The 24,839-nt window shown below is 44.5% G+C and overlaps 1 protein-coding gene across 6 annotated transcripts in view; it reads left to right on the top strand.

The window, feature by feature from the left end:
* Galphas (G protein alpha s subunit) overlaps positions 1-24,839 on the top strand; it is a 218,032-nt gene that overhangs the window by 106,183 nt on the left and 87,010 nt on the right. For 3 of the 6 annotated variants that reach the window (XM_055061898.2, XM_050193607.3, XM_050193609.3), the window contains exon 10: positions 20,679-20,717. The exons of 2 other annotated variants lie outside the window; for them this stretch is intronic. In XM_055061898.2, coding sequence (XP_054917873.1) covers positions 20,679-20,717 — 39 coding nt within the window. Of the gene's footprint in view, positions 1-20,678; positions 20,718-22,223; positions 22,284-24,839 lie in introns of those variants that run through there. One more of the 6 variants, XM_055061900.2, reaches the window with a different exon arrangement.

Genomic DNA, 24,839 nt, shown 5'->3' with positions numbered 1-24,839 from the left:
CGTTCCTGAGAGCCTGTTCAATTCTATCCATATTATAGTTCCTTATGTCCGCTGTCTTACGCTTGTTGATTAACTTAGAAATTTCTGCCAGCTCTATTCTATCTGTAGGGTTAGAGGCTTTCATACATTGGCGTTTCTTGATCAGATCTTTCGTCTCCTGCGATAGCTTACTGGTTTCCTGTTTAACGGCGTTACCACCGACTTCTATTGCGCACTCCTTAATGATGTCCATAAGATTGTCGTTCATTGCTTCAACACTATGGTCCTCTTCCTGGGTTAAAGCCGAATACCTGTTCTGTAGCTTGATCCGGAATTCCTCTAGTTTCCCTCTTACCGCTAACTCATTGATTGGCTTCTTATGTACCAGTTTCTTCCGTTCCCTCCTCAAGTCAAGGCTAATTCGAGTTCTTACCATCCTATGGTCACTGCAGCGCACCTTGCCGAGCACGTCTACATATTGTATGATGCCAGGGTTCGCGCAGAGTATGAAGTCGATTTCATTCCTAGTCTCACCATTTGGGCTCCTCCACGTCCACTTTCGGCTAACCCGCTTGCGGAAAAAGGTATTCATTATCCGCATATTATTCTGTTCTGCAAACTCTACTAATAACTCTCCTCTGCTATTCCTAGAGCCTATGCCATATTCCCCCACTGACTTGTCTCCGGCCTGCTTCTTGCCTACCCTGGCATTGAAATCGCCCATAAGTATACTGTATTTTGCTTTGACTTTACCCATCGCCGATTCCACGTCTTCATAGAAGCTTTCGACTTCCTGGTCATCATGACTAGATGTAGGAGCGTAGACCTGTACAACCTTCATTTTGTACCTCTTATTAAGTTTCACAACAAGACATGCCACCCTCTCGTTAATGCTATAGAATTCCCGTATGTTACCAGCTATGTTCTTATTAATCAGGAATCCGACTCCTAGTTCTCGTCTCTCTGCTAAGCCGCGGTAGCACAGGATGTGCCCGCTTTTTAGCACTGTATATGCTTCTTTTGGCCTCCTAACTTCACTGAGCCCTATTATATCCCATTTACTGCCCTCTAATTCCTCCAATAGGACTGCTAGACTCTCCTCACTAGATAACGTTCTAGCGTTAAACGTTGCCAGGTTCATATTCCAATGGCGGCCTGTCCGGAGCCAGGGATTCTTAGCACCCTCTGCAGCGTCGCAGGTCTGACCGCCGCCGTGGTCAGTTGCTTCGCAGCTGCTGGGGACTGAGGGCCAGGGTTTGATTGTTGGGTTCATATAGGAGGTTGTGGCCAAGTACTGCACCAGGGTGGCCAATCCTGCTCTGGTGAGAGAGTGCATTACCGGTTCTGGTCACCGGGATCAGGCCGCACTCCAGGCCTGTTTGTGCAATTTTCTCAACACACGTTTTTTTTTTTTTTTGTTGTATTTTCTGGTGAGGAATTGTGCGGCATCAGGATTTGAATCACGGTCCTCTTGCACGGGAGGCGGATACTCTACCTTCCCCGCAGGAGTTAAATTAAAAATTTAATTATGGGGTTTTACGTGACAAAACCACTTTCTGATTATGAGGCACGCCGTAGTGGAGGACTCCGGAAATTTCGACCACCTGGGGTTCTTTAACGTGCACGTAAATCTAAGTACACGGGTGTTTTCGCATTTCGCCCCCATCGAAATGCGGCCGCCGTGGCCGGGATACGATCCCGCGACCTCGTGCTCAGCAGTCTAACACCATAGCCGCTGAGTAACCACGGCGGGTCCCGCAGGAGTTGTACGCCTCATTTAACCTACAGTGGTGCCCTATTTGATCAGTCAAGGTGGACCAATCTGAGCTCGGTTATACCGCACGGATGGCACTCAGCTAGAGAACCTGGTATTTATGACCTGCACATGTGTGGCCATACATAATTGAAGATATATATATATTTTTTTAGGAGGGTACCCGTAGAGTGGTAAAATAAAGGAAAAGGCATTAAAAAGAAAGAAAGAAAAAGCGGAAAGAAAAAGGAACATGACAGGCGATTTGAACTCGTGACCATTGGATGTTGCCCGGAAAGATAGCTCAATCGGTTGGTTCGTCAGGCCCCAGGTTACTTTGAAGTGCCATAGCTCCTGCTCCGAGCCTCATATTTACGTGGAAATGGACTGATGTTGTCCGCGATAGTCGTTTTTTGCTGATTCCGAGTGCTTGGAAGGCATACTTTCTTGGAAAAATGGCCGCCCGAGGAGAAGAGCGAGCTCGAGCGGCTTTAGAGACTAGGAAAACTGCGTTAAAATATTTAGACTTGAGGGAAAGCTTCGTGTACAAACTATAACACGGCAATCAGCACTTGAATACGACGAGAGAAATTATTGAGACGTGGAAAATTTCCTTTAAATAAATATGGTTTGCGAGACAAATGCTTGTAAGTATTGAACCTCTTAAAAGATGAGGGGGAAATATGCGCTCACCGAGAGGTCATCGTCTGCACGGGACCACCACCAGGCACCTTACTGAGATGGGGGGGGCTCTGCGGGCCGGACACAAAGCCTCCCTTCTCCGCCAGCCAAGAGGGGAAAACGCGCTTTCCGATCGCTCAAGGTTGCGCGGACATATTATAACTCTAGCGTCTAGGAACAGCTTAACCAGGTGCGACGGCGGCACGCATAGCGTGGGAAGCTAGCCGCCAGATTAACTATCTCAAGGACTGCTGCTGACGAGGGCGAAATACCTTCGTGTAATTATAATAACCCTAATCGGACTACTTTCGAAAGAAAAAAAAAAAATGGAAACGGCCCAGAGGGCTATAGTACGAGAGATATGACTGATAATTTTCTCTCTCTCTCTCTCTCTCTCTCTCTCTCTCTATATATATATATATATATATATATATATATATATATATATATATATATATATATATATATATTCATCTCATCTATGGGATCGCATGCGCGCGCTGTTGCTTTGTCTCTGTGTGTAGTAGTTAAGAGAGCCAGTTTAAGGGCGGAGAAGAAGGAAGGGAAGGAAAACAAAATTGCAGCGCCGTGGTTTTAAAGCGCACCCGTGGTAGCGAAACGGAAGGCGATATAAGCGTGCGTGGCCATGATACGCACACGACAAACTGCCTTAAAACATTTAGACTTGAGGGAAAGCTTCGTTAACACACGATAGCACAGCAATCAGCACTCGAATATAATTAACCCTAATAATAATTGTAAATATTCATCTCATCTATGGGATCTAATGCGCGCGCTGTTGCTTTGTCTCTGCGTGTAGTCGTTAAGAGAGCCAGTTTAAGGGCGGAAAAGAAGGAAGGAAGGGAAAGTCTCTGAAGCAAAATTTCAGCGCTGTGGTTTTAAAGCTCAACCGTGGTAGAGAAACGGAAGGCGATATAAGCGTGTGTGGCCATGATACGCACCCGACAAGCTGCCTTAAAATTTTAAGGGACCGAATTAACTGGAGTCAAATTAACAGAAGTGTACTGTACGATATGTGCATTGGTACTTTTGTCTGCGAAATGCCTGACTTTGTGGATGCTTTGATTTGCAGTCATATTGTGTGGAAAAAATGACTGTCTTCCACAGTTTTGGGAGGTTCATAAAATTATTTTATCATTTTTGCCAAAACATTACTGAAATGCCTGCATGTATGTAGAATTTTATGAACCCTACAGAACCAGAGACCACCATCAATATTTACTACCTTAGAAAACAGAATGATTATATATTCAGGGGTCTTACATGTGAGAAGCACAATCTGATTATGAGGCACGTTACAGTAGGGGATCCTAGAATTATTTTGACAACCTGGGGTTTTTAATGTGCACCTAATTTCAAGTACACATGTTCTTTCATTTGGTCCCCATTTAAGTGCAGCTGCTGTTGTTTGGATCAAGCCCATGACCTTGAGCTTAGCAGCAAAATGCCATCGCCACTGCGCCACTGCAGTGGGTACCTTACCAAACATCTCATTAGGAGATTTGGATATGTTGATTTCTCCCTGTAAATCTGCACTTTGTTTGCTTGCATTCTGTATGTTGTGCAAGTACCAAGCTCCTTCTTTGGTGCCTTTCTGTTGTATGGTTTTAATGTCCCAAGCAGCTTAGGTGCTATGAGAAATGCCTTAGTACAGGGCTCTTGATTAATTTAGAGCACCTGAGGTTCAATGCACAGCCTAAGTATAATGCACAAATGTCTTGCATTCCTTCCCCGGAAGCCAATTCAAGATGGACCAAACTGTTGAAGAAAGTTGGGGACATAATAATTGCAAGAATACTACACCATGGTGGTTGATTGCAAAGCAATTTTGGTTCTCTCTTTTGCTATATGCAATCTTGCTGTGAATAAGGAGGTACATATAAGTCCTGAATTGTTGTCTCTTTATTGTTGGTCACTTGTCAGTGGGTACCATGCTTTAGTGATAACTGTTTAACAACGAATAGTTCCTGGATCCCTGAAACCACACTCGGTAGTGGAACTGGTGCTACATTTGCCAACAATAAACTACTGTACTATAGCACTACTATAAATGCCAAATCTGGTTACATGGGGCTACAAAAGCCTCATTTTGACAATAATTGTGGCATGACTGCCCCAAGTACTCCTGCTGTAGGTCTGGTGGCAATGATTGTGAAAACGAAACCAGAGCTGGCACTTCTGCAGTTTTAAAGTCTGTGTGGTTGCGCGTCAGTATTTCGTGTTATGAATCGTCCTCTGCATTTTCTATTGTGCATTTCACTAAGGCTATTATAACGGCTCGGAGCAGTACAGATCCGCCTGCAAGCAGTAGGCAACAACAGTAGCAGCAGCTAGAAGCCGGGGCATCGATAATGAGCACAAAATGGAAGTAAACCTAGAGTAATTCTGAGTTACTGGAACAACGACAAATGAAGAGAATTTCTCAGGATTAAATCAAATCGGCAAAAAAGATGGGAAACATTGCCTTACTACTGAGTGCCAGAAAGACGAAGGCAAAATGTTTTTGAGACAACCACTGTTGGGGCCAGAGGAGGCTTTCCTTAGCATTTACAATCTTAGTCTCCAAAATAAGTAAAATTATACACCTAAATTGCAGGGTGAGATTCCACCTTCTATATGTAATCTGTTATTTTGTTAATGCCACCATTTTGTAAACAACTTGCCACATGGTGCATTTCATAACTTTATAGGTCATCACTCTGTCTTAAAATACATAAGATATAGTAAACTTTATCTTGTGTAGTTTCTTCTAAATGTCAGTTTGCACAATTTTTGTGTCTTGACAGCTTTATAAAATTATTTCAGAGTTGCAGAGCTTGTGTTGTATGTGTATATATATATATATATGTATTTTTCGTCTGCGATTTACTCTTTGGCAATTCCCAGCTAAAAAAGCCTAAATGCCTGCTATAAAAGGACACTTCTTCTACAAGGAAAGCTTACATGAATCCTTGTGATTGTAGCACCACTATACACATTTAAAGGGAGGAGTGTTCAAGTATTCACTGTAGAATATTGCCCTAACTGCAAACAGTGTGACCTAATCTTTCATATTTTAATGAAGTATGTGTGACCCCACTGTGCTTTGTGCACACTTAACCCTTTATGACTGAGTGTTGCCCACTGGCAATGAACCAGAAAAAAGAAATCTTGCTGTGTTTTGGTATTAAGTGTGCAATTTCCAGCTAAATGTCTTCAGCCAACACTGAATGGCAGGCTGCAAGCATCATTTGTTGGTTTAAAGCAAGTACACCACACAACAAGGAAGATGCTTGGCACTTGACTCGCTTTCTCTTGAAAGCATGGTTAGAGGAGACAGACTGATGCAAGATTTGACTGCAGTGATATCACACACGTAATGTAAAGCAAACGTAATATACACTTGTGGTTAGCATAGTTCCAAAATGAAGCCATAGATGGGTTATTGTGAAGCCCACTTCCAGTTTTCTGCCTGGCATTGCCTCCTATTACTGTAAAAACTCACTCAATATGTATATACAGGGTGTTCAAAGTTAGACTTTCTGGGTTTTTAAGAAAAGTACGAAAAGTACACCAAAGCCATTTGTCTACCTAGGTTATGTGGGCAGGCGGGCGCAAACTGTGAGGATTATTGTTGTCGTAATGTCAGTATTTAAATTCTATAAACTTTTTATTTACTGCAGTTAGCATGTATGTTTATATTGAAAACTCGGAGGCGGTGGGATTTGGTGACTATTTGGTGACTATATGGCACTCCGTCTGACAAGAATGTGGGGTGATAGGCAACGGTGACTTTTCATTCTCGGCCAGCGTTTCCGTTCTTGGCCAGCGAAACTAAAGAATGACTGTGTGGGCGACATGAGATGAGCCCTTTTTCTTTGAGCAATTGCTAGTAGAGTGGGTGACAAGACGATGTGCTGCTTAAGACTTCTTATGCATACAGTTGCAGCGATACTGCTCTGCTGTTTTTTTTTTAATAATGGAAGCTTTGTTTGCAGAATGACTGAAATTAATGCCATCTCACAACATCAAGTGACAGCGTCAGCTGCCATACAGCACATCATTAACCACTATTGGATCTTGCCGTTGAGTGCGGGAGTTGCCGACGTTGAGGATTTTGAGATTAAACTGGAGGTTTATTTACATTACTTACCGTAAAAACATTAAGTAATTAAGTCATAAAGTCATTGATGGCTGGCAGCAAATCGGACGCTGCGGCCCGTTGCATGAAGCCCGAAAGAGATGAATGAATGAAGGAATGCTCCTCTTGGCTCCCTGTCTCTCGTTTTTAACCCTTTCGGTGTCTCGGGGTCACGTCATTTTTGGCCACTCGTTGAGCGCGCTCCAATGGTAGGCGCCGTTGCAAGTGCCGTCACAATCCGCGGATGGGGGTTGCTCCAAGGGTATCACTGTGAGGCGGGTGACTTGCCACCGGCGTTGCCTCATGGCTTGCAAGTGCCGTCACAATCGGCTGATAGGGGTTGTTTTCGAGCGAACTTTCAGAGCTGCCAAACAACTTCGCTCGGGACCCAGATTACCTGGAACTGTGCCAGGCTCCCGTTGCACTTTAGGGAAGAGTCAAGCAGTGGGACAATAGCTCCACGTGCGGCGCACGAGGTGGGGGTCGCCAGCTTGTCTGACAGGTTCGGGAACGTGTTAGATGCGCTTCTGCGCACATTAATTGGGTGCGACGGTGATTGGATGTGGTCGGGTGAACTTGAATGATGCCAGGAAAAAGGTCCTTATCTAACACCGCTAAAGTTTCCTGGGCGCCTTGCACATGCGTAAAGAGAATTTGCATAGAGAGATTGCATCTACCAGTCCTTGTGACAAAGCATGAAATTGTGTCCACGCAGTCAAATTCATATTTATTTAGTTACACACAGCTCCAATTCCGGCATTACTTAGGAAGAAGTGGGAATAAAAGAACAAAAAAACTAGTACAGTGTGAATTCATGGCCTACATACAAAGAAAACAAACGTTTTAGAAATTTGCTTCAAATATACCATTGCTTACACAATATTAGTTTAGAGTGATATGAAATCTTACTCAACTTCGAATTATGACAATTGCCAAGAAACCGACGGTTTAAAAATGTTCGAAATGCTTGCTTTCTGCCGCAACACACCACCTGAACCATTCTTGCGTCGAGTCGACAGCTCTGCGCAGCATTTCCGGGTCGATGCTTCTACAGGCGGTAACTATTCTCGTGTTCCTGTTGTTGACATCAGTGGGCTCAACTGTGTAAACGCAATCTTTCACGTAGCCCCACAAAAAAAAGCCTAACGGAGAGAGATCAGGGGATCTCGGCGGCCAAAACATCTCTCCTTCGCGTCCAATCCACCGCCGTGAAAAATTACAGTTTAAGCAGTTCTTTGCAGTGGAGGAGAAATGTGGTGGGGCCCCATCATGCTGCAACCAAACTTGCCGCAGTTCATTGAGTAGGAGACTCGCAAATTTATTGACAACACCAGCAAGAATTTCGTGCACATAATTCTTTCCATCGAAGTTCCCTTCGAAGAAGTGAGGGCCAATGATTCTGTCCCCAAGTATGCCACACCATACATTTTGACCCCAGCGAATTTGGTGCTTGTGTTGCCGCAGCCAGTTAGGATTTCCTTGGGACCAGTAGTGAGCGTTGGGAATGTTCATTGTGCTGTTCCTGCAAAATTGAGCTTCATCAGTCCAAATCACTCTTCGTAAAAAATCGTTATCTTGGTCAATTTTTATTAGGGTGCAATTACAAAAGTCTGCCTCACTTTGTTAGGTCCTGATGAAGACTCGCGCGGTATGGATCAAACTCGAGCTTTTTTAGAACGTTGTACACTGTTCCCACGCTTTTCCCGCATTGTTTAGAAATCTCTGTGATACTTACATTTGGCATTGCATGCACGCAGGCAAGGACGTCATATTCATAGTCATCAATGATGCTCTTCTTGGGCTGTCTTTTCGGTGTACTGAGCCTGTTGTGCAAAAACATCTGAAAATGCTAACAAATGTTGTTTTGATTGGAACTCGCCGATCCAGATGGCGAGACGCGTGTGCAAACTCATTGCTAATGAGGTATTGCCGTTCATCTCTGCCATTGATAGCACTACATCAATTTTTTTCAGCCGTAGAATAGTACCTCGACCCAGACGAAGCAAGGTCCCAACGCAGGGCTTGTTTCTTCTAGCAGCCCAGCTTAGTAGAGGCAATAAGTGGCAAAGGTAAAGGCACATAATGGAAGCTCAGGGGTTCACTCGATGCGCTTGCAAGGCAATGCCTGATTTGTTCGGCACTTTCGCAAAACTGCGAAGGATAAAAAAAAAATCATCAGGCATACACCAATGAAGTGCACTACTGACGGCAGTTGAGTCGTCCTTCTATTTCACAGCAGTTTTTCAGGCGTAGGCAATGCAGGGCCCTCAAATCACACACTACGGACAGGTACAGCGTCCCTGGAACACCACTGGCAAATAATGTGCTGCCCGGCAGCTGTCATCTTTGTTTCAGGCTTAGTGCTTGCATGACTTTGAGCCTCCGAAATGAAAAAAACAAAAAATAAGAAATAAAAAATAATAAAAGCAAAGCCAGTATTGTAATCTTGCACTTGATTGCTTTGAAAGTACGTGTACGGTGGCACCGCTCTTTGTCGCTAACTCTGCAAGTCATTGATTCCAAAAAGAGCTTGGCTAAGCCGCCACGCAATGTCATCGTTCAGTTTCGCTGGCCACAAATGAGAACAGTGGCCAAGACTGAAAAGTAATCACCGTCGCCTGTCACCCCGTATTCTTGTCAGACGGAGCGTCATACACAACAGCTGCATCACACTAGGGAGGAACCTCATAGCAGGTTCCGCTGTCTCGCATGCGTAATTAGACGGCTTGGGCTGAAATTTCTAACGTGCATATCTCGGGGCACAGGCACGTTACTAAAATTGTACAAAATGGAATAGTCACCAGATGGCACCGCCTCCAAGTTTTAAATATAAACACATGCATGCTGTTGCGACGCCTGGTTCTCGAACCTCGACCGGCGTTACTATTGGGTAGCGTGGCATTGTTGGCGGGCTGCAGGCGTCCTGTAGACCATGGCGACCAGGCAAAGACGAGACGATTTTTAGTGCGAAACTTGCACTGTTTATTCAATGGTTGGTGAAGAATCAGAAGAAGAGAATGAATGAATTGAAAAAGTACATTGCAGGGCCCCTTAAATAGGCCCTCTAAAATCGTAGGCAGGATCTTGCTCACGTCAACGTCACGTGATATACAATGAGTCCCTTAGGTGCTTGGCGACGGCTCCCACTTTCCTAGGCGACGTTGCACCTCCTTGCCTCCGCTGGCGGCAACCCGCGGGTCAAGGATCGTAGGCAGCTGATACTTTCTTCCAGGCGATGTTGCCCGGGCTTGCCCTTTCTGGTGGCAACCTTCGGGTCCGGGATCGTAGGTGGCTGATCCCTTCTCCCAGGTGACGTTGCACATACTTGTCTCCTCTGGCGGCAACCCACGGAGTCTGGTCGAGGATGGGAGGCTGATCCTTTTCTTCTAGGCGACATTGGTTCGTGGAAAGGGTCACCCCTAGAATTGGACAGTTCGCGGAAAAGGTGCTCCCGTGGAGTCGCACTCACAAAGGGGCTGGTCATCACTGCGGGGTGCCTGGCAAACCGGCAACCACTCGAGACAACCATAGCAAATTATGAATCCATTCTTCGTTTCGATTAGGCATGGTCTTTGAGCATCCTTTTTGCCCAGGGTGTTACGTTCCAACCGTAACAGCATCTCCGGCGTGGGAGGAAGATCCCGACGCGTACGACGCGGACCACTGGGCGAGGGATCGGCTTTTCAGCAGCAGAATTTCCCTCCGGGGTTACAAACCCTTGGTTCGTAGCTGGTAGATTCCTGGGAGGCGTTCATCAGTTCTTGTGGCGCTTGTGTGCCTTTTCTCCCTGGTCCGGTCCGGTGAAACAGGTCTCGCAACTTTTCGTCTCCTCTTTGGACAAACAATCACTCAAGAACAGTGCTGGACCCACAACCATTAAGTAAGAGCACAAGGCCATCCTCCCGCAAGACGCACCAGGCTTTACCAAAAAAAAAAAGAGAGAGAGAGAGAGAGAGAGAGAGAGAGATAACCTTACTGCTTTCCCATCCCTGTTGCGCGTCCCCCCCCCCCCAAAACTAAAAACAGCAATTTCTTGAAAACGTTAAGACGTGGTTACTAAAATCAGCTAGCAATCAACTACAACTTCGCGATAATAAAAAAACGCATGAAAAAAATACCAGCGTAAAAATGACACGGAAACCAGAATGAGCATGAGGCTTTCGCCACTTTAGGTGCAATGACTCAGACCGTCGGCATTGCCATTAAGTTTACCCTTCTTATAGTGAATATCGAAGGTGTAATGTTGAAGAGCCAAGCTCCAGCACAAAAGACTGCCGTTTTTAGTAGACACAGACTGCAGCCATGTGAGGGGACAGTGGTCATTCTCTATGGTGAACCTTTAACCAGCGATATAGCAAGCTAGCTTCTGCACCGCCCGTACCACACAGGCGCATTTCTTTTCTGATGCACTGTGTGCTTCCTCACGAACTGAAAGCTTTCTACTGGTGTACAATGAGGGGTGTTCATTTTCTTCATCTCTCTTTTGACAAAGCGCCACCCCCACATCGCTGTCGCTGGCATCACACTGAAAAATGGTTTAGAGTTGTCGGGCACGTTCAACGCTGGCTGACTTGTTAGTGCTTTCTTCAGCATACTAAAAGGTCTTTCTTTTGCGTCATCCCGCTTTACCGTTCGTGGTTGTTTTTCTGAGAGCATCAGTTGAAGAACTTGCAATCGCGGAATAACGCAGGATATATCTTTGGTAATAATCTGCCAAACCGAACCTGATGTCCCGCTTGGTGCGGGATTGCAGGAAGCTGTCTATTGCGGCCACTTTAACCTCTGAAGGCCGACGATGGCCTTGCCCTATAACATGACCTAGATAAGCTACCTCCGTGCGCCCCAATTGGCATTTGGGAGTCAGCGAGATACGGAAGTGCAAAGTCCTACATTCCCCATAGCACCTGGTCCATAAGGCTAGAGAAACAATCGGGACGATTCTTGAATCCCAAGCTCAGGACTTTCGGCTTAAAGGTTCCTATCAGGGAAATAAACGCCGCAAGCCTGCTTGCCCTCTCAGTCAACGGAACCTGCCAGTGCCCTGTGACTAAATCGAGCTTAGAGATGAAATTAGCACTGCTCGCTCACTCAAGCTTTTCCTCGATATGCGGTATTTGGTAGGGCTGGTCCTTCGTGATTAAGTTGAGCCGGCGGTAGTCAATACGCGGTCGCGGCTCTTTACCTGGGACCTCAACCAAGATAAGAGGTGAGGTATAATCACTCTCTCCTGGTTCGATTACACCTAGCTCTAACATCTTGTTTACTTAAGCGGCCATGACTTGACGTTGACGAGGTGAAACGCGATAAGCTTTCGAACGAACTGGGTCCGATGAGGTTAACTTGATATTGTGAACGATCGCAGTGGTTCTGCCAGGTGTGTCTGAAAATATGTCCTTATATTCAAACACGAGTTCCCTCAGTTCGGCCCTTTGATTGGGATTCAACTCTGCCTGTTCTACTAGCTTGTCAATGGTCTCGTGAATGTCTTTTGCCCCCGTTATTGATGTCAACTCCGGAAAGTCGACAGGACCCGCCGTGGTTGCTCAGTGGCTATGGTGTTAGGCTGCTGAGCACGAGGTCGCGGGATCGAATCCCAACCACGGCGGCCGCATTTCGATGGGGGCGAAATACGAAAACACCCGTGTACTTAGATTTAGGTGCACGTTAAAGAACCCCAGGTGGTCGAAATTTCCGGAGTCCTCCACTACGGCGTGCCTCATAATCAGAAAGGGGTTTTGGCACGTACAACCCCATAATTAAAAAAAAAAAAAAAAGTCGACAGGCATCTCCTCAGGTTGGTTAAGGGACATGTTCACAATGGCCTTCCTCTGCCAGTAGGGTTTTAATACAAGTGGTACACTTGTGGTGTCCTTCGTTTTCCCGGTACCATAATTACATAGTTTGTTTCAGATAATTTCTGATTTATGTCAACCGGTCCTTCCCATTGAACCTGTACTTTGTTCTTCAATGAGGTTTTGTGCGGGGCAGTTCGAAGTGCGAACATTCCTGTAGGTAAGCAAGCCTCCCAATCGGCTTTGTGCTCATAACAAAGTGCTCGGAAAAGCCGTTTCATAATTGAGTGGACTTTCTCTACCGAGTTTGACTGCGGGTGGTACACTGAGCTGTGAATGATTTTAATACTGCACGTTTCCAGAAACGTTGAGGTCAGTGTGCTCGTAAAGACGGATCCTTGACCTGACTGGATTTCGTCGGGAAACCCCACTTGCGCGAAGACAGACAAAAGCGCGTTGACGGTCTCCACCGAGCTTAGCTCTTTGAGGGGCACTGCCTCTGGGAATTTCGTTACGGGGCATAGTGTAGTGGGAATGTTCCGATAGCCAGACGGCGTTGCAGGAAGGGGTCCCACTGTGTCTATTATGAGCCTGCGAAACGACTCCGTGATAATGGGAACAAGCTTTATTGGCGCTTTAGCCTTATCTCCAGGCTTGCCTGTGCGCTGACATGTGTCGCAGCTTTGTACGAATGCTTCTACTTCCCGAAAGCCGCCGGGCCTGTAAAATTCCTGCGGGAAGCTGTCTTTTGTTTTCCGAATGCCCAGATGCCCTGTCCAAAAATCCCCTTGTACCACATGCAGGAGCTGCTCACGATAGGGATGGGGCACCATGAGTTTGTCAAATTGCACTCCCTTTTGACTGGCGTACTTTCTATAGAGGACGCCTGCCCTCTTCAGGAACTTTACATTCTGTTTGGCCACAACTTCTTTCACGTCTGGCCTTTACGCAGGGTGGAATCTTTTTCCTGTTCAGTAATCAATGTGGCAGAGCTTATATTCAATAACTTTCTTCTGCATTCTGCCTCTCGAGACATTTCAGGCTCCGGTGCCTTCCTGACCTCTTAATTAGCTAGTGTACTTTCCGCAATATCCCCTATAGCGCTGTCCTGTTTGGTGCTGGTTGACGAATCCTCCGTCAAACCTGCTTCCTCCACCACTGGACGTTCCTACAATGCCTCGGCCGCGTGCTCCCTTGCCTTGGAACGAGCTAGGGCTTGCACTATTTCCTCACTAAAGCCACTTCCCCTGTGTCACAGGGGATGTGGGAAGTACTCCTAAAGGGCCTTCGATATGAATCTTGCCACAGGGAGACAAACACTGGAGGCATTTGTGGCTTGACTTATCCAAGCATATTCTCCCATGAACTGGCCTTCCTGTACGTACGACTGTCTAATCTCAAGCGCTCGGGCACAATGTTGTCAGCGAAAGTGCTCCGCACCGAAAAAAAAACAAAAAACAGGTGAAGTGAAAAAAAAAAATATGAAGGTGGTGCCCTTGACATATACGTCACGCGATCCTCGAGGTCCGGTATGGGAGAACGCAGGGAAAGAATTTCGCTTGCAGAGGCTAGACGGGGCAAATGAAGCGAGCGTCCCTGTTTGCAGTGAAGCTCGCCTCCTGAAATCATGGGATCGCGACACTGAAATATTTCATATCTTGGGTATTAATGAGCCGATTTGAAAAATTTTTACGGAAGAACACTTTCTTGAGGACACGTAACAACTTCCAGCATATAACCGAAGTTCGCCTTGTGGCCTGGTGAAAGGCCCTTTAAAGGGACGCTAAAGGTTAATATTAAGTCAACGTGGCCTGTTGAAATACCATCCCAGAAACCTCAAAACACTTGTTTCATGCGAAGAAGTGGCTTGTTTTAAGAGAAAATTCGTTCTGAAGCGTCTGCGTACCTCTAGTGCAGTTCATATCGCCCGCCCTCCTTTTGAGGAGTGGTGACGTCATGGTCTCATAGTGACGTTGCGCCGTTGGTGAGTAAAACGACGTCCGCAGATGGCACTAAGGCTTTTCTGCGCAAAATGCAAACGCCCGGCCAGAAACGGAGCCAAGACAGAGCCGACAGCAGCGCGAAAGTGGAACTATGGGGTGCGATCTTGTACGCGTTCCAAAATCGAACAGAGGCGGTTCATTTTTTACGTCACGAAATAAGCGGTCCGTTCCATTGTGTTCGTCCGATAGCAGACGACATGGAATGATTGACAGCAGATATAACGTCACAATTGATGTTATGGCATTCGTCACAGTTCAAATTGACCAATAGTGTGTGGCTCGGTGGAACGGACCGCCTCCGTTCTATTTTGGAATGCGTACAAGATCGCACACATGGTGGCTAGCGGAAGGGAAAGTGTGCGACGATAGGCTGGTTCTTTATTTTTCGACGCCAACTTCGACGCTCGTTGCAGTGGACGACCCTGACGACATATTGGCTCGCGATGCTGGGCTCGACTTCAGCGATTTAAGTACTGATGAACGTGACCCGCTGCTGAATGCCCGCGCTGCTGGCGTCGTTGCGTACGTCTACGACGGCAACTGTATGTCATGGCTGTACATATTTGCACTTTTGTAGCTTTTCCTTCGTGAAAACCAAATGCCGCACTCACCGCCCTGTCTTCGACCTCCAGTTGTTCTTGCGCTTCGGAGAATGCAGGCTAGACCGACGGAACAGTGCTACCGGAAAGCATTGCTTTGGAAGGCACTCCACACGACTTCAGTAAGTCAGCGTTGAACTCGTAATCCTCTGGACGAAAGTGCAATGAGTACACTATGCGATTTTTCGACTCTTTGCCGACGCACTGTGGCGGAGTTACGGCACTTAACCACTTCGAATGGAGAGGTTCACTCGTTGGCACAAAGTGATAAGTAATGTTGGATTCGCCGCTGCAACTGCCCTTGGCCAAGTTCCGCGGACCGTTCGCGCATCCCACGACATCACATGGACGTGCATTCTTGCTGCTTGTCCCAAATGCAAGTTTCGCGAGCCAGCAGAACCAGTGCAGTGTAACGCGATAACAAAATAACTGAAACTGCGAAGCGCGCGGGCCACAGAGTTGAGCACGCAGAGTCGTGCGAAAACGAAACCTTTCTGCCACCCACACTACTCAAGGATAACGTCAAAATGTTATTTTTGTTAGAATCGAAGTAAACAAGTAGCATTTTCTCCCGTCTTATAATCTAATGAAATGATCTTTTTAATACGAGTAGTTGAGTACTAGTGACATAAATTATGATGAGGAGTGCCTTCGTCATCGGGCTAGTACCGGAATGTCGCTGGGGGGTCTTAAATTGTGTCATGCATTTACCTCAATTTCTCGGTTACTAAAGCTTTGTTCGCCATTATATTGACACCTTAGATGTTCTAGATCATTACTTTATCACTTTAACTTGACTTCATAGTAACCTTTAGTGTCTCTTTAAAAGATGCACCTCAAGGAGCACAAATGAAAGTAAAAATTTACTATTTTTAGTAGGAGTACTGACAGTGAAAGGAATCACATGCTAACATAAGCATGCATGTCACAGTGTGATGGGTGCATGCTTGCTTTGTACAATTCCACCCCTCAAAACTTCATGGTTGAGGAGTCCCAAATGTGATACTATCGGAAGATGTGGTCTATGGATCTTGGAATCAGAAATTGGCTGAACTTTTTGTTGAGTATTACACCTGCATATGTTTATATACAAAATTATCTATATACTGTCGAACCCGTATGTAACGAGCATTCATATAACAAATTATTGTAGATTACAAAACAAATTTAAAATTTGACTTCCCAGGGTGTCTATCAACCAGGTTAACTGGCAATTGTCAGGGATTCGGAATAGCCTGGAAATACTCAGGGAAAACTAAGGGAATTTGTGCTTCTATCAAGAAAAAAAATTATGTGGTTTTATTGAAAGGGAATGAAAATTGCACAAATGCTGGCTCGAGTAACTTAGAGGAGTCGTAACGAATCGGCTTTAACACCGTGTTGTCGGCTGAGGAGTTGCCAGATACATTCTACCGATTTTCAGGATGCCTGACTTTTGGGGCATGCCCGATAATGCAGACGGCTTTGCGACACCACCACGTCCCATAGACTCAATGTATAAGAATGTCGGAAATTTCGGACGCAAGACATTTTTTTTACATTTTGCCTTGATCGCAGGTCTGAAGTGGCAATAATTGAAGCTACCACTGTCGCCATTTTGATTATCTCGCCGCCTCGAACCGCCCCTCTTGCACGCAAATCTAATGGCAGCTATAGCCACCACCGCGGCAACTCAAGGCCTAGCTGCTTCGATGTTTGCTATTAAGCCTCTTGTCGTTCAATGCCATGTTCTCTATTGAAAGGATTTGCCAATGTCAGCAATTGCACCGATTCTGCCTTTGTAATCTTTGGCTTTGGCCTCGAAGCTTGGAAAGCACGGCGTGTTGCATAATACTGCTACCCGAAAGTCAGCTTCACCTCAGTACAGGAGTGTTACATGGCAAAGCATATGCATAGGACCAACAAGCATAGGAAGGTGCAATTGTCATGGGACACAGTATGCATTCCTTCATTATACACGGGTACATTCACCATCTCCTGTCACAGTACAAGCACAGATATGCCTAATAAGTGTACTGGCAAGCCTTGAGAGCTTTTTTGGATGTGCCTCTGGCGATTTGAGCCCTTAGGGGCAGTAAAAGGAATGCATTTATTTTTTCGGACGGTTTTGTGGGCCCCAAGGGAGTCCTAAAAATTGGACTGTACTGTACAACTGACCAAGAGGATACTTCAAATGGTCTGTGGGGCGAACGCATGGCGGAAAAATGACGAGAACAGAAAGGGTCGATACTTTCAAGAATGAATGGGAAAGGAAGTGTGCTACCGCTTCTATGAAGGAGCTTGAGTTCAAACAAAAAAACAGTGTTGGCTGATGCTGAGATGCAGGTGTCCCTCAGCCAAACCAAACTAAACTCTTTGAAGTCAGTGAAACACTACACTGAGGCGTTGTGCGGGGCCTGAGGGTATGTCAGGTCAGTTGAGGTGTACTTCCTACCTGCTGAGAGAATGTCACTTGTGACAAAGTTCGGGTCCCATACCAATGAGCTTGCTATCAATTGATAGAAATAGCTCATATTTGAAAATATTTGCTTCTGTATGCATTGTTTGTTTATTTGTATTTGAAAAATTTCGACTTGATTTGCAATGGATTTTGCCATTTTTTAGAAGATACTTTATCCGCTGTGCATTTTACTAACCCCTCTCTTCTGTTTTCTTTTTGAAAAAAATGGATGGTACTCCTTACTATTCAAACTTGATTATATAGTAGATTTTTTAACATGCTTGCTAGAGAGTGACAGCATTGGGCGAGATGGTGTCAGCCCGTCTGGACATAAAACGGAGTTCTGTGACACTCGGGGAATGTTGCAATGGCACTCAGGGAAAAGTGGGAAAACGTGGGGAATTTGGAAATGTCACTTTGGCAAACACCCTGCTTCCCGATATTAGCATGTAACGAATGTATGCTTATAGCAAATATTGGATGTAATGAAGGTATTTTTGTGTCGAATGTACCTTCGTTATAACAAAACTTGGCTATATTGTACTATTGTGTGGTCTCTTTATAATGGAATGTATCTGGGCTTGTGTGAAGACATTCAAAGGTTTTTTGTCAACACAATATTCTTGGCTCCGGTTGTTAGGTGTTTAATGAAGTGTACCAATTGGCCATATAACTAATGTTTACTAATCAATGTTTGAATTACTTCTCTCCACCTTGCGGATTTCCGCAGAACTACTACGTCAAACACTTGCCTTTGCTTCGTGTTGTCGACAAATTCGACTTCGCCCGGCCATCTGCTAGCCGCCTGGTTAGCTCAGATGGTAGAGCGGCTGCCCCGGAGAGGCGGTGGTCCCGGGTTCGAGTCCCGGACCAGGACGAATTTTTCTTCAACTCTGAGGCTTTTCTTTTGAGGAACCCGTATGGGTTTCCTTTGTAGCAGTTGCTACAAGCGGGGGGATGTCTGATTTTCCGTTTATGAATTACTTCTCTCCACCTTGCGGGTTTCTGCAGAACTACTACGTCAAACACTTATTATGCTTTACCGCAATAATTTCGTGTATGCTTCACCGCATAACATTTCTGTACTGAGGCGAGCCTGACTTTCGGAAACCGACATTATGCAACGCGCTGTGCTTTCCGAGCTTCGAAGCCAATTGCGAAGACCAGAAAGGTGGAGTCTGTGCGATTGCTGACAGCGGCGAATCCTTTCAATGAAAAAACACGGCACCGAACAGCAATAAGCTTAATAGCGAACGTCGAAGCAGCTAGGCCTGGTGTTGCCGTGGTGGTGGCTACGGCCTCCAGCAGATCTGCGTGAGAGCTCCGGTTCGAGGCAGCCAGATACTCAAAATCGAAGGTGGTGGCTTCGATTAATGCCATTTTGTATTTACGGTCACGGCAAAAAGTCCTGATAATCGGATGGCGAAGGGTTCTTGCGTCCGAAATTTCAGACGTTCTTATACCCTATGGGATACATGGACAGCTTCGCGGTCATTAACGGTACAATGGCAACTCTTCCAGTCATCGACACGGCGTCAAAGACGATCCGTTACGATTCCTCTCTGTTACTCTGAACCAGTGTTACTGCGACTTTCGTTACCTTTCGATAAAATTACGAATTTTCCCTTATAGAAGCAAAAATTGCCTAAGTTTTTCCTGAGTATTTCCAGACTATTCAAAATCCCTGATAATTTCCGGTTTTCCCGGTTGGTAGATGCCCTGAAACAATAGTACAATGGAGAAGAAAGAAAGGACATGTGAATTCACTGCGGGCCACACTTGTGAACTGGGGGAGTGCTCCCGTGTCGGCCACAGCTGTGTCTAGATCTGTCTGCTGTCGTCTGCCCTCAATACAATGGCGGGGTAGTTGTGGCAGGAAAACACTGGGATGTGTGCCACGGTAACTGTTGTGGTGTGGAAGAACCATATTGTTTATTGTAGAGGTAGACCATTGCAACACTTACAACTCCAACAAAAATGGAAAAGCAGGAAGACCACGCAATGTGCTATTGGCTGTAGAACAATCAGAGTACGAGGACAGGCATTCACAGCAGAGGTGCCACTATAACCGACAACATGCCCGTGCAAAAGCAGAGAATGCGGCCAGTGACTTCGCCTCTGAAGAAGGTCAGCGAGAGCAGATGCAAGAGTCTAATCGTCAGAGCCGAGCGCAAGCTACCAATGAAGATCACGCACTGGAGGCCACTAGTAAGCGTCAAGTGTGCTCAAGTTTCTGGACGCGGGGTTTGGCCATAGTTGCTCGGTCTGTGATCGACAGCTTTGCTGGCTACTCCGCCACCATATAAATGGTTTGGGCAAAATTTTTTTCTTTAGTTTCACAGAAACACATACGTACACACATGCACACGCATGTACACATTGTATGCTATAATATAGGGGAGTGAATGTGCATGGAATTTAAAATGACATAAATATTGTTTTGGTGCCATTGGTTACCATAGTATCTGCAGTTTTTCTTTGTATTTCCCTTGCCGAGTATGGCATCCACTAGTACTTTTTTGTGTTGCCGCTTTGTAAACCATACACAGCTTCCTTGCTTACAGTGCAGCAGTCCATGCTCATTGTATATCCTATTTGATGTGCTTATTCAGCATGAGAGTTTTGCGTAACATTATATGATTTGCCTAAGAGTTTTTATATCTGTTGAACAAAGATGTTAACTGACTTTATGGTGTAATTCTACTCACTTAATGTCTATAGATTTTTCCAACGAGAGCTCCCTTAGCTCTGCTATAAAGCCTTCTTGACTGTTGTGAACCCGCATGAGCTCCCTCTAAAGAGCACTGTTATAGTGGCAGCCTGTGCACTTCGTATTCACGTGTAGCAGTCTAGATAGGAGCTACTCTCCCCCCCAAATGGAAAGGTCTATAAACAGGGGCAGTGGTGTAGTGCAAAGTTTAATTGATAATTTTTTGAGAAATCATTGCCTTGTTTTTTTGAAATTCACTGTGAATATTCAGAAGCAAGATGTTTTATGAATTTGACATAAAATGCTGTCATAGTTGCATTTGGTGTGCCAATTGTGCTAAAAGTAGTAAAGAAAATATGAAAATGTATTCATGCTTTTCGCTTGCTGCTTTGTTGCCTGTGAACTCTGCTTGGAGAGCTGGTTGTAGCCTCGGTGAGTGGTTACATAGTTGCAGTAAACTAAGCTTGAGTCAAAGCTTTTATTTTAGTTGTCTGCTTGTCTTAGACTTTGCTTTTCTCTTTCTCTTTCTGTCTTTCTTCCCATTCTTCCCTGCTTTTTCTCTTTGGCTTGCATCACCAAGAACCACGGTTAAATCCATTTCAACCTGGAACACCACACAGTGAGCAAAACGAAGCTTTTTCATATTTGCAGTGCTCTTTATGATTTTCATTGATGTCAGCTATAAGGTTATGCTTTAATGCTGACATTAGAATGGTAGAGGGAAGTGAAGATTACATATATTATTGGTAGCTATATGAATATTTAAAAAAAATTCTATTGGTCACGTTTAAGTTAACCTTATTGTGCAGACTGTAATAACCAGGCTATGAGTAGTAGGGCTGTGAGCATGTGAGTGTTGGTTTAACGTAACATTAAATTCCCCTCAATTTAATAAAGCTAATAAAGGTAAACAAAGTGAACAAAATAAATGCTCTGTTCAGGAACATCAACTTTCTCTTTTGTGGCAGAAAGGGACCAGGGTTTTTCAGCTGTGGACAGAAAATTCCTGTAGCAGGCTGTTTGCTATGCGAGGTGCATGTGCATTATAAATTTGTTTTCATCACGGCTTGGTGTGCTTTATTGTGTGGTAATGTTAATTTGCAAAGGAATTCTCTATTTTGAAACTTCCAGTCTTTGCCCATGCCAGCCAGGCTTTCAGGATATCTTATTTTTATTGTTTCATTAGTATCTTCTTGTAACATGATTCATGACAACAGCTTTTCCCCACCAGAACAGTGATGCCCTGCCTGTGGTTCCTTAGTTTTCTAACATACCTGATCCATAATAGGATTTTTTTTTTATCTATGCCTCACAGAAACATTGCAGACACCAGGAGATACTATTTTGGTACACTACATTTTTTTATTTAGAAAAAGGTCCTATATTTTTTACATTGATAAATATATTTGCTGTCCTCCTACCTATGTCATGAAATGTCTTTTGCTGTGCATTTTATCTGCGTGCTGAGCTTGCAGAGCATTTAAACACTGTGAAGAGTGGGAACTGTAGTGTGCATTTTGAAGGAGAGTGCTGCTTCATTTTGCCGCTATATCTAGCATATGAAACAAGCAAGGTGGAAAAAACTCATTAGGAATTGAAAACACATAAAACTGGGTTTGGACATACACATTTGCTGTGAAAGCAACGAAGGGCACCATTGTCCTACCAAGCTGTGTATATTCAAAGTCCTTAAGCAGCTGAATCATGCAGCCACCCAGTGCACGTCAAACCTGGGTAATTTAAAAAAAATTTGGAAGATTAGAAACTAAGCCCCAATCTACATTAGCACTTCCACTATGCAATCTTTTAGAGCACTTGGTTACTTTCGGTAGTCGTAAAATATTGAAAATATAGCTTATTTTAGCGATTATAACTGTAAAGCTGCCATAAAAACTGGAGTATAGGTCGAACCCCCCCCCAAACTTTAATTCGAAAAAAAGAAAGAAAAAGGGGCGAAAAATAAAACTATAAACAGGTAAGAAATTACCAGGATATAAGACGGGTCGACTTTTTTCCACATTTTTTTTTTAAGTTTGACCTATATTTCGGTTTTCAGCTATCTGGTGAGGCAGTTATCACACTAAATAGACATAGCAGGAGCTCTTTTTCTTTTTTTTTTTTGCAGACTGTACACGAAACCAGTCAGTGTAAACTCCTGAGTACACTCCATATCTCAGAGAGCCATGGTACAACCTATCCGCCGCAAGGTGAATCCTACATGTGGCAGCATCATCGCTGCAGTAGTATGGATAGGCAGTTGGCAGCAGGCACGGAAGCGTACACGTCAGCATTCTGCTGTGAGCGATTTGGGGCGTTTATCTGGTAAACAATGATTGCAGTGGATTTGTAATGTGCCATTCTCTGATATCCAATTTTTTGCATTAGAAGCACAAAGTTGTGACACTATGTAAAAGAGGTATTGGCAGTCGGGTATTGAGGGGCTGGAGCTGTAAATCACATTTAATGTTTTTGTGCGCTTTAGCTTGCACTATGCTTACTCGTTTAATATTCTTGCTGCATCAGACTTCCTGCAAGACATCTTGTTTGCACATTTTTCGAATTTGTATATAAAAGCCAGTTCGTCATTGACATTGTGATAGCAAGCTTATTAATCACTTCACTCTTGATATGTTTTGATGTTTTTTCGTTCAACTGCAGCACTGCACTGTTGCTGAATTCACTCAGTGAGCACTATTTAGATGTCTATTACTGTAATAGGAGGCAGAAATAAGTGGGTGTTCTTATTTGTGAAACCCAATAATTGGTGGTGTATTAAAGGTTCAGAATGCGGGCCAAGAGAAAGGAAGTGCAGTCAAGGAGACTAGAGAATCAGGTTGTGTGAATAAATTGAGAAATTCACAGGCATAAGATTGGATCAGCAGGGGCAAGACAGGGATAATTGGTGATCACTGGTAGAGGCCTTCGTCCTGCAGTGAAAATAAATGGGCTGATGATGATTTGTGAAAGTGATAATTGTTGCAATTTATTATCAAGCTTAATCTGCCACACATACGCTTCCTGACCAAACCATTCTGCTTATGTAAGATATCTTAACGCTGCAAAATAATGGTCATGGGAAGTATGATGTTGTAAATGAAGGCAGTATTACTTGACTGCTAATAGGATCTACATAAGATTATTAGGTTCTTTTGATGCAGAATAAAAATGCTCCGGTGATATCAGATGCATTCTATAGAATGGCATTGGATCTGTATTCTCAAGCTCAAGTCTTCATGCACAATTAATGATTGCATAAGCGTTAAAGAGTAGTCATGGATTTGTAAAAGTAGTGTCAAGTTTACACACATTTTTTACTAAAATCCTAAAGATTGTGGAATAATCATGTTGCTCAGACAACTAATTGTTAGAGCTTTTCATTCTTTTACACATCTTGCATCAACAACTTTATATCTTTAGAAAGGTATAGATGTCCTTGCATGATGTGCTTCGAAAACCCAACTACAAAAGAAGTAGACATGGCTGGGGCCATTGGAGACTGCAACAGTTGGAAAGGACGCACTGAAAATTGACAACAATAAACACTGATTATAGTGTGCACCTAGCGTTGCAAGACTTGGTGGTTCACTGCATTGTCAAAAAGGGCATACAATTTTTCACAGTGCATTACAACCACGAAACAGTCACTTTGAGATAAGAATGCATTGTTCACATATGCACAAACTGTCTTACTGACAATGGAAGAAGTAATTGGAGCACCAAGGCAGCGCATGGTTCGTGCTAAAAGCATGAGCTCTCTCTTTTGATGTCTGACAGTACCTCTCCTCAGATGAAACATGTCTTTCTCGTGTGCAGCCTTTGTCAGAAATATGTAAGCTGCCATGCCAGTGGTTTGAGCAAGTGCCAATATGTGCAATGGCTGGTCCTATTGCCACTGTGCGTCCGCTTGAGATATATAGAGGTGACGTGACTGAACTGCAGCTTGTGAGCTGCATGCAGCTCTTCTTGGGTCTACGCGTGTCTCTCAGCCAGCTGTTCATTCGGGCATCAGTGTCCTTTCTGATTTAAGTATGTGTTGCGCTAGTTTTACAAACTAGGTAGTTTATGCAGACTTACGCATCTGCCGTAAACTAGACCAGCATTTCTTAGCAGGAAGAATAAGTAGTCAAAAGGCAGGATATGATAAGGCCTGAAGCTCCAGTGTTTAGCCGTGGCTCCGGGACAGTGCGGTGGGTGTTTTAGTAGCTGTTTATATATATGTCTGCCTGGCCACCCATTGTATGGAGAAAAAGGAGGATTAACATTTTCATGCCCTTCCCTGTTGGGCAGCAGAAACGCAGCGGTTGAGTGGCAACAGGTGCATTGTCCTTGTTTTCTTCTTGACTTGTACAGCTTTGCTTGTTGTGTGAGGGTGCGAGGCCCATTAAACAGTGCAAGACACCACACTACAGCCAGGCATCTTGAGTGAAGTCACACTTGTTCAGCTTTAAACTGCAGAGAAGTCGCTATACTCTTCTGCACTTATTCTTTAGCTAACAAATGTTAACATTTCTGGAGCTAAAAAAATCGAGAATTGAAAATAAAATGTACTTGCGCAGTTGGACACAGACAAGGACGTAAAAATGTGAGCACAGTTCCGGTGACTGAAAAACCAATTTCAACAGTAAAGGCATTTCATTGTTCTTGACAGCCTAGTCGGCATGATCCAAAATTCATTTACTGACTTTTTCTCGTTGTGTTTATTAAAATTATCTGCTTGAAATTGTCATGACCTAGGCTGCGG

This window comes from Dermacentor andersoni, chromosome 1 (genome assembly GCF_023375885.2).
Source record: "Dermacentor andersoni chromosome 1, qqDerAnde1_hic_scaffold, whole genome shotgun sequence".
In the NCBI taxonomy this organism is placed as follows: Eukaryota; Metazoa; Arthropoda; class Arachnida; order Ixodida; family Ixodidae; genus Dermacentor; species Dermacentor andersoni.
Note: the sequence above shows the minus strand (reverse complement) of the source record. Positions and strands in the feature narration are given on the sequence as shown.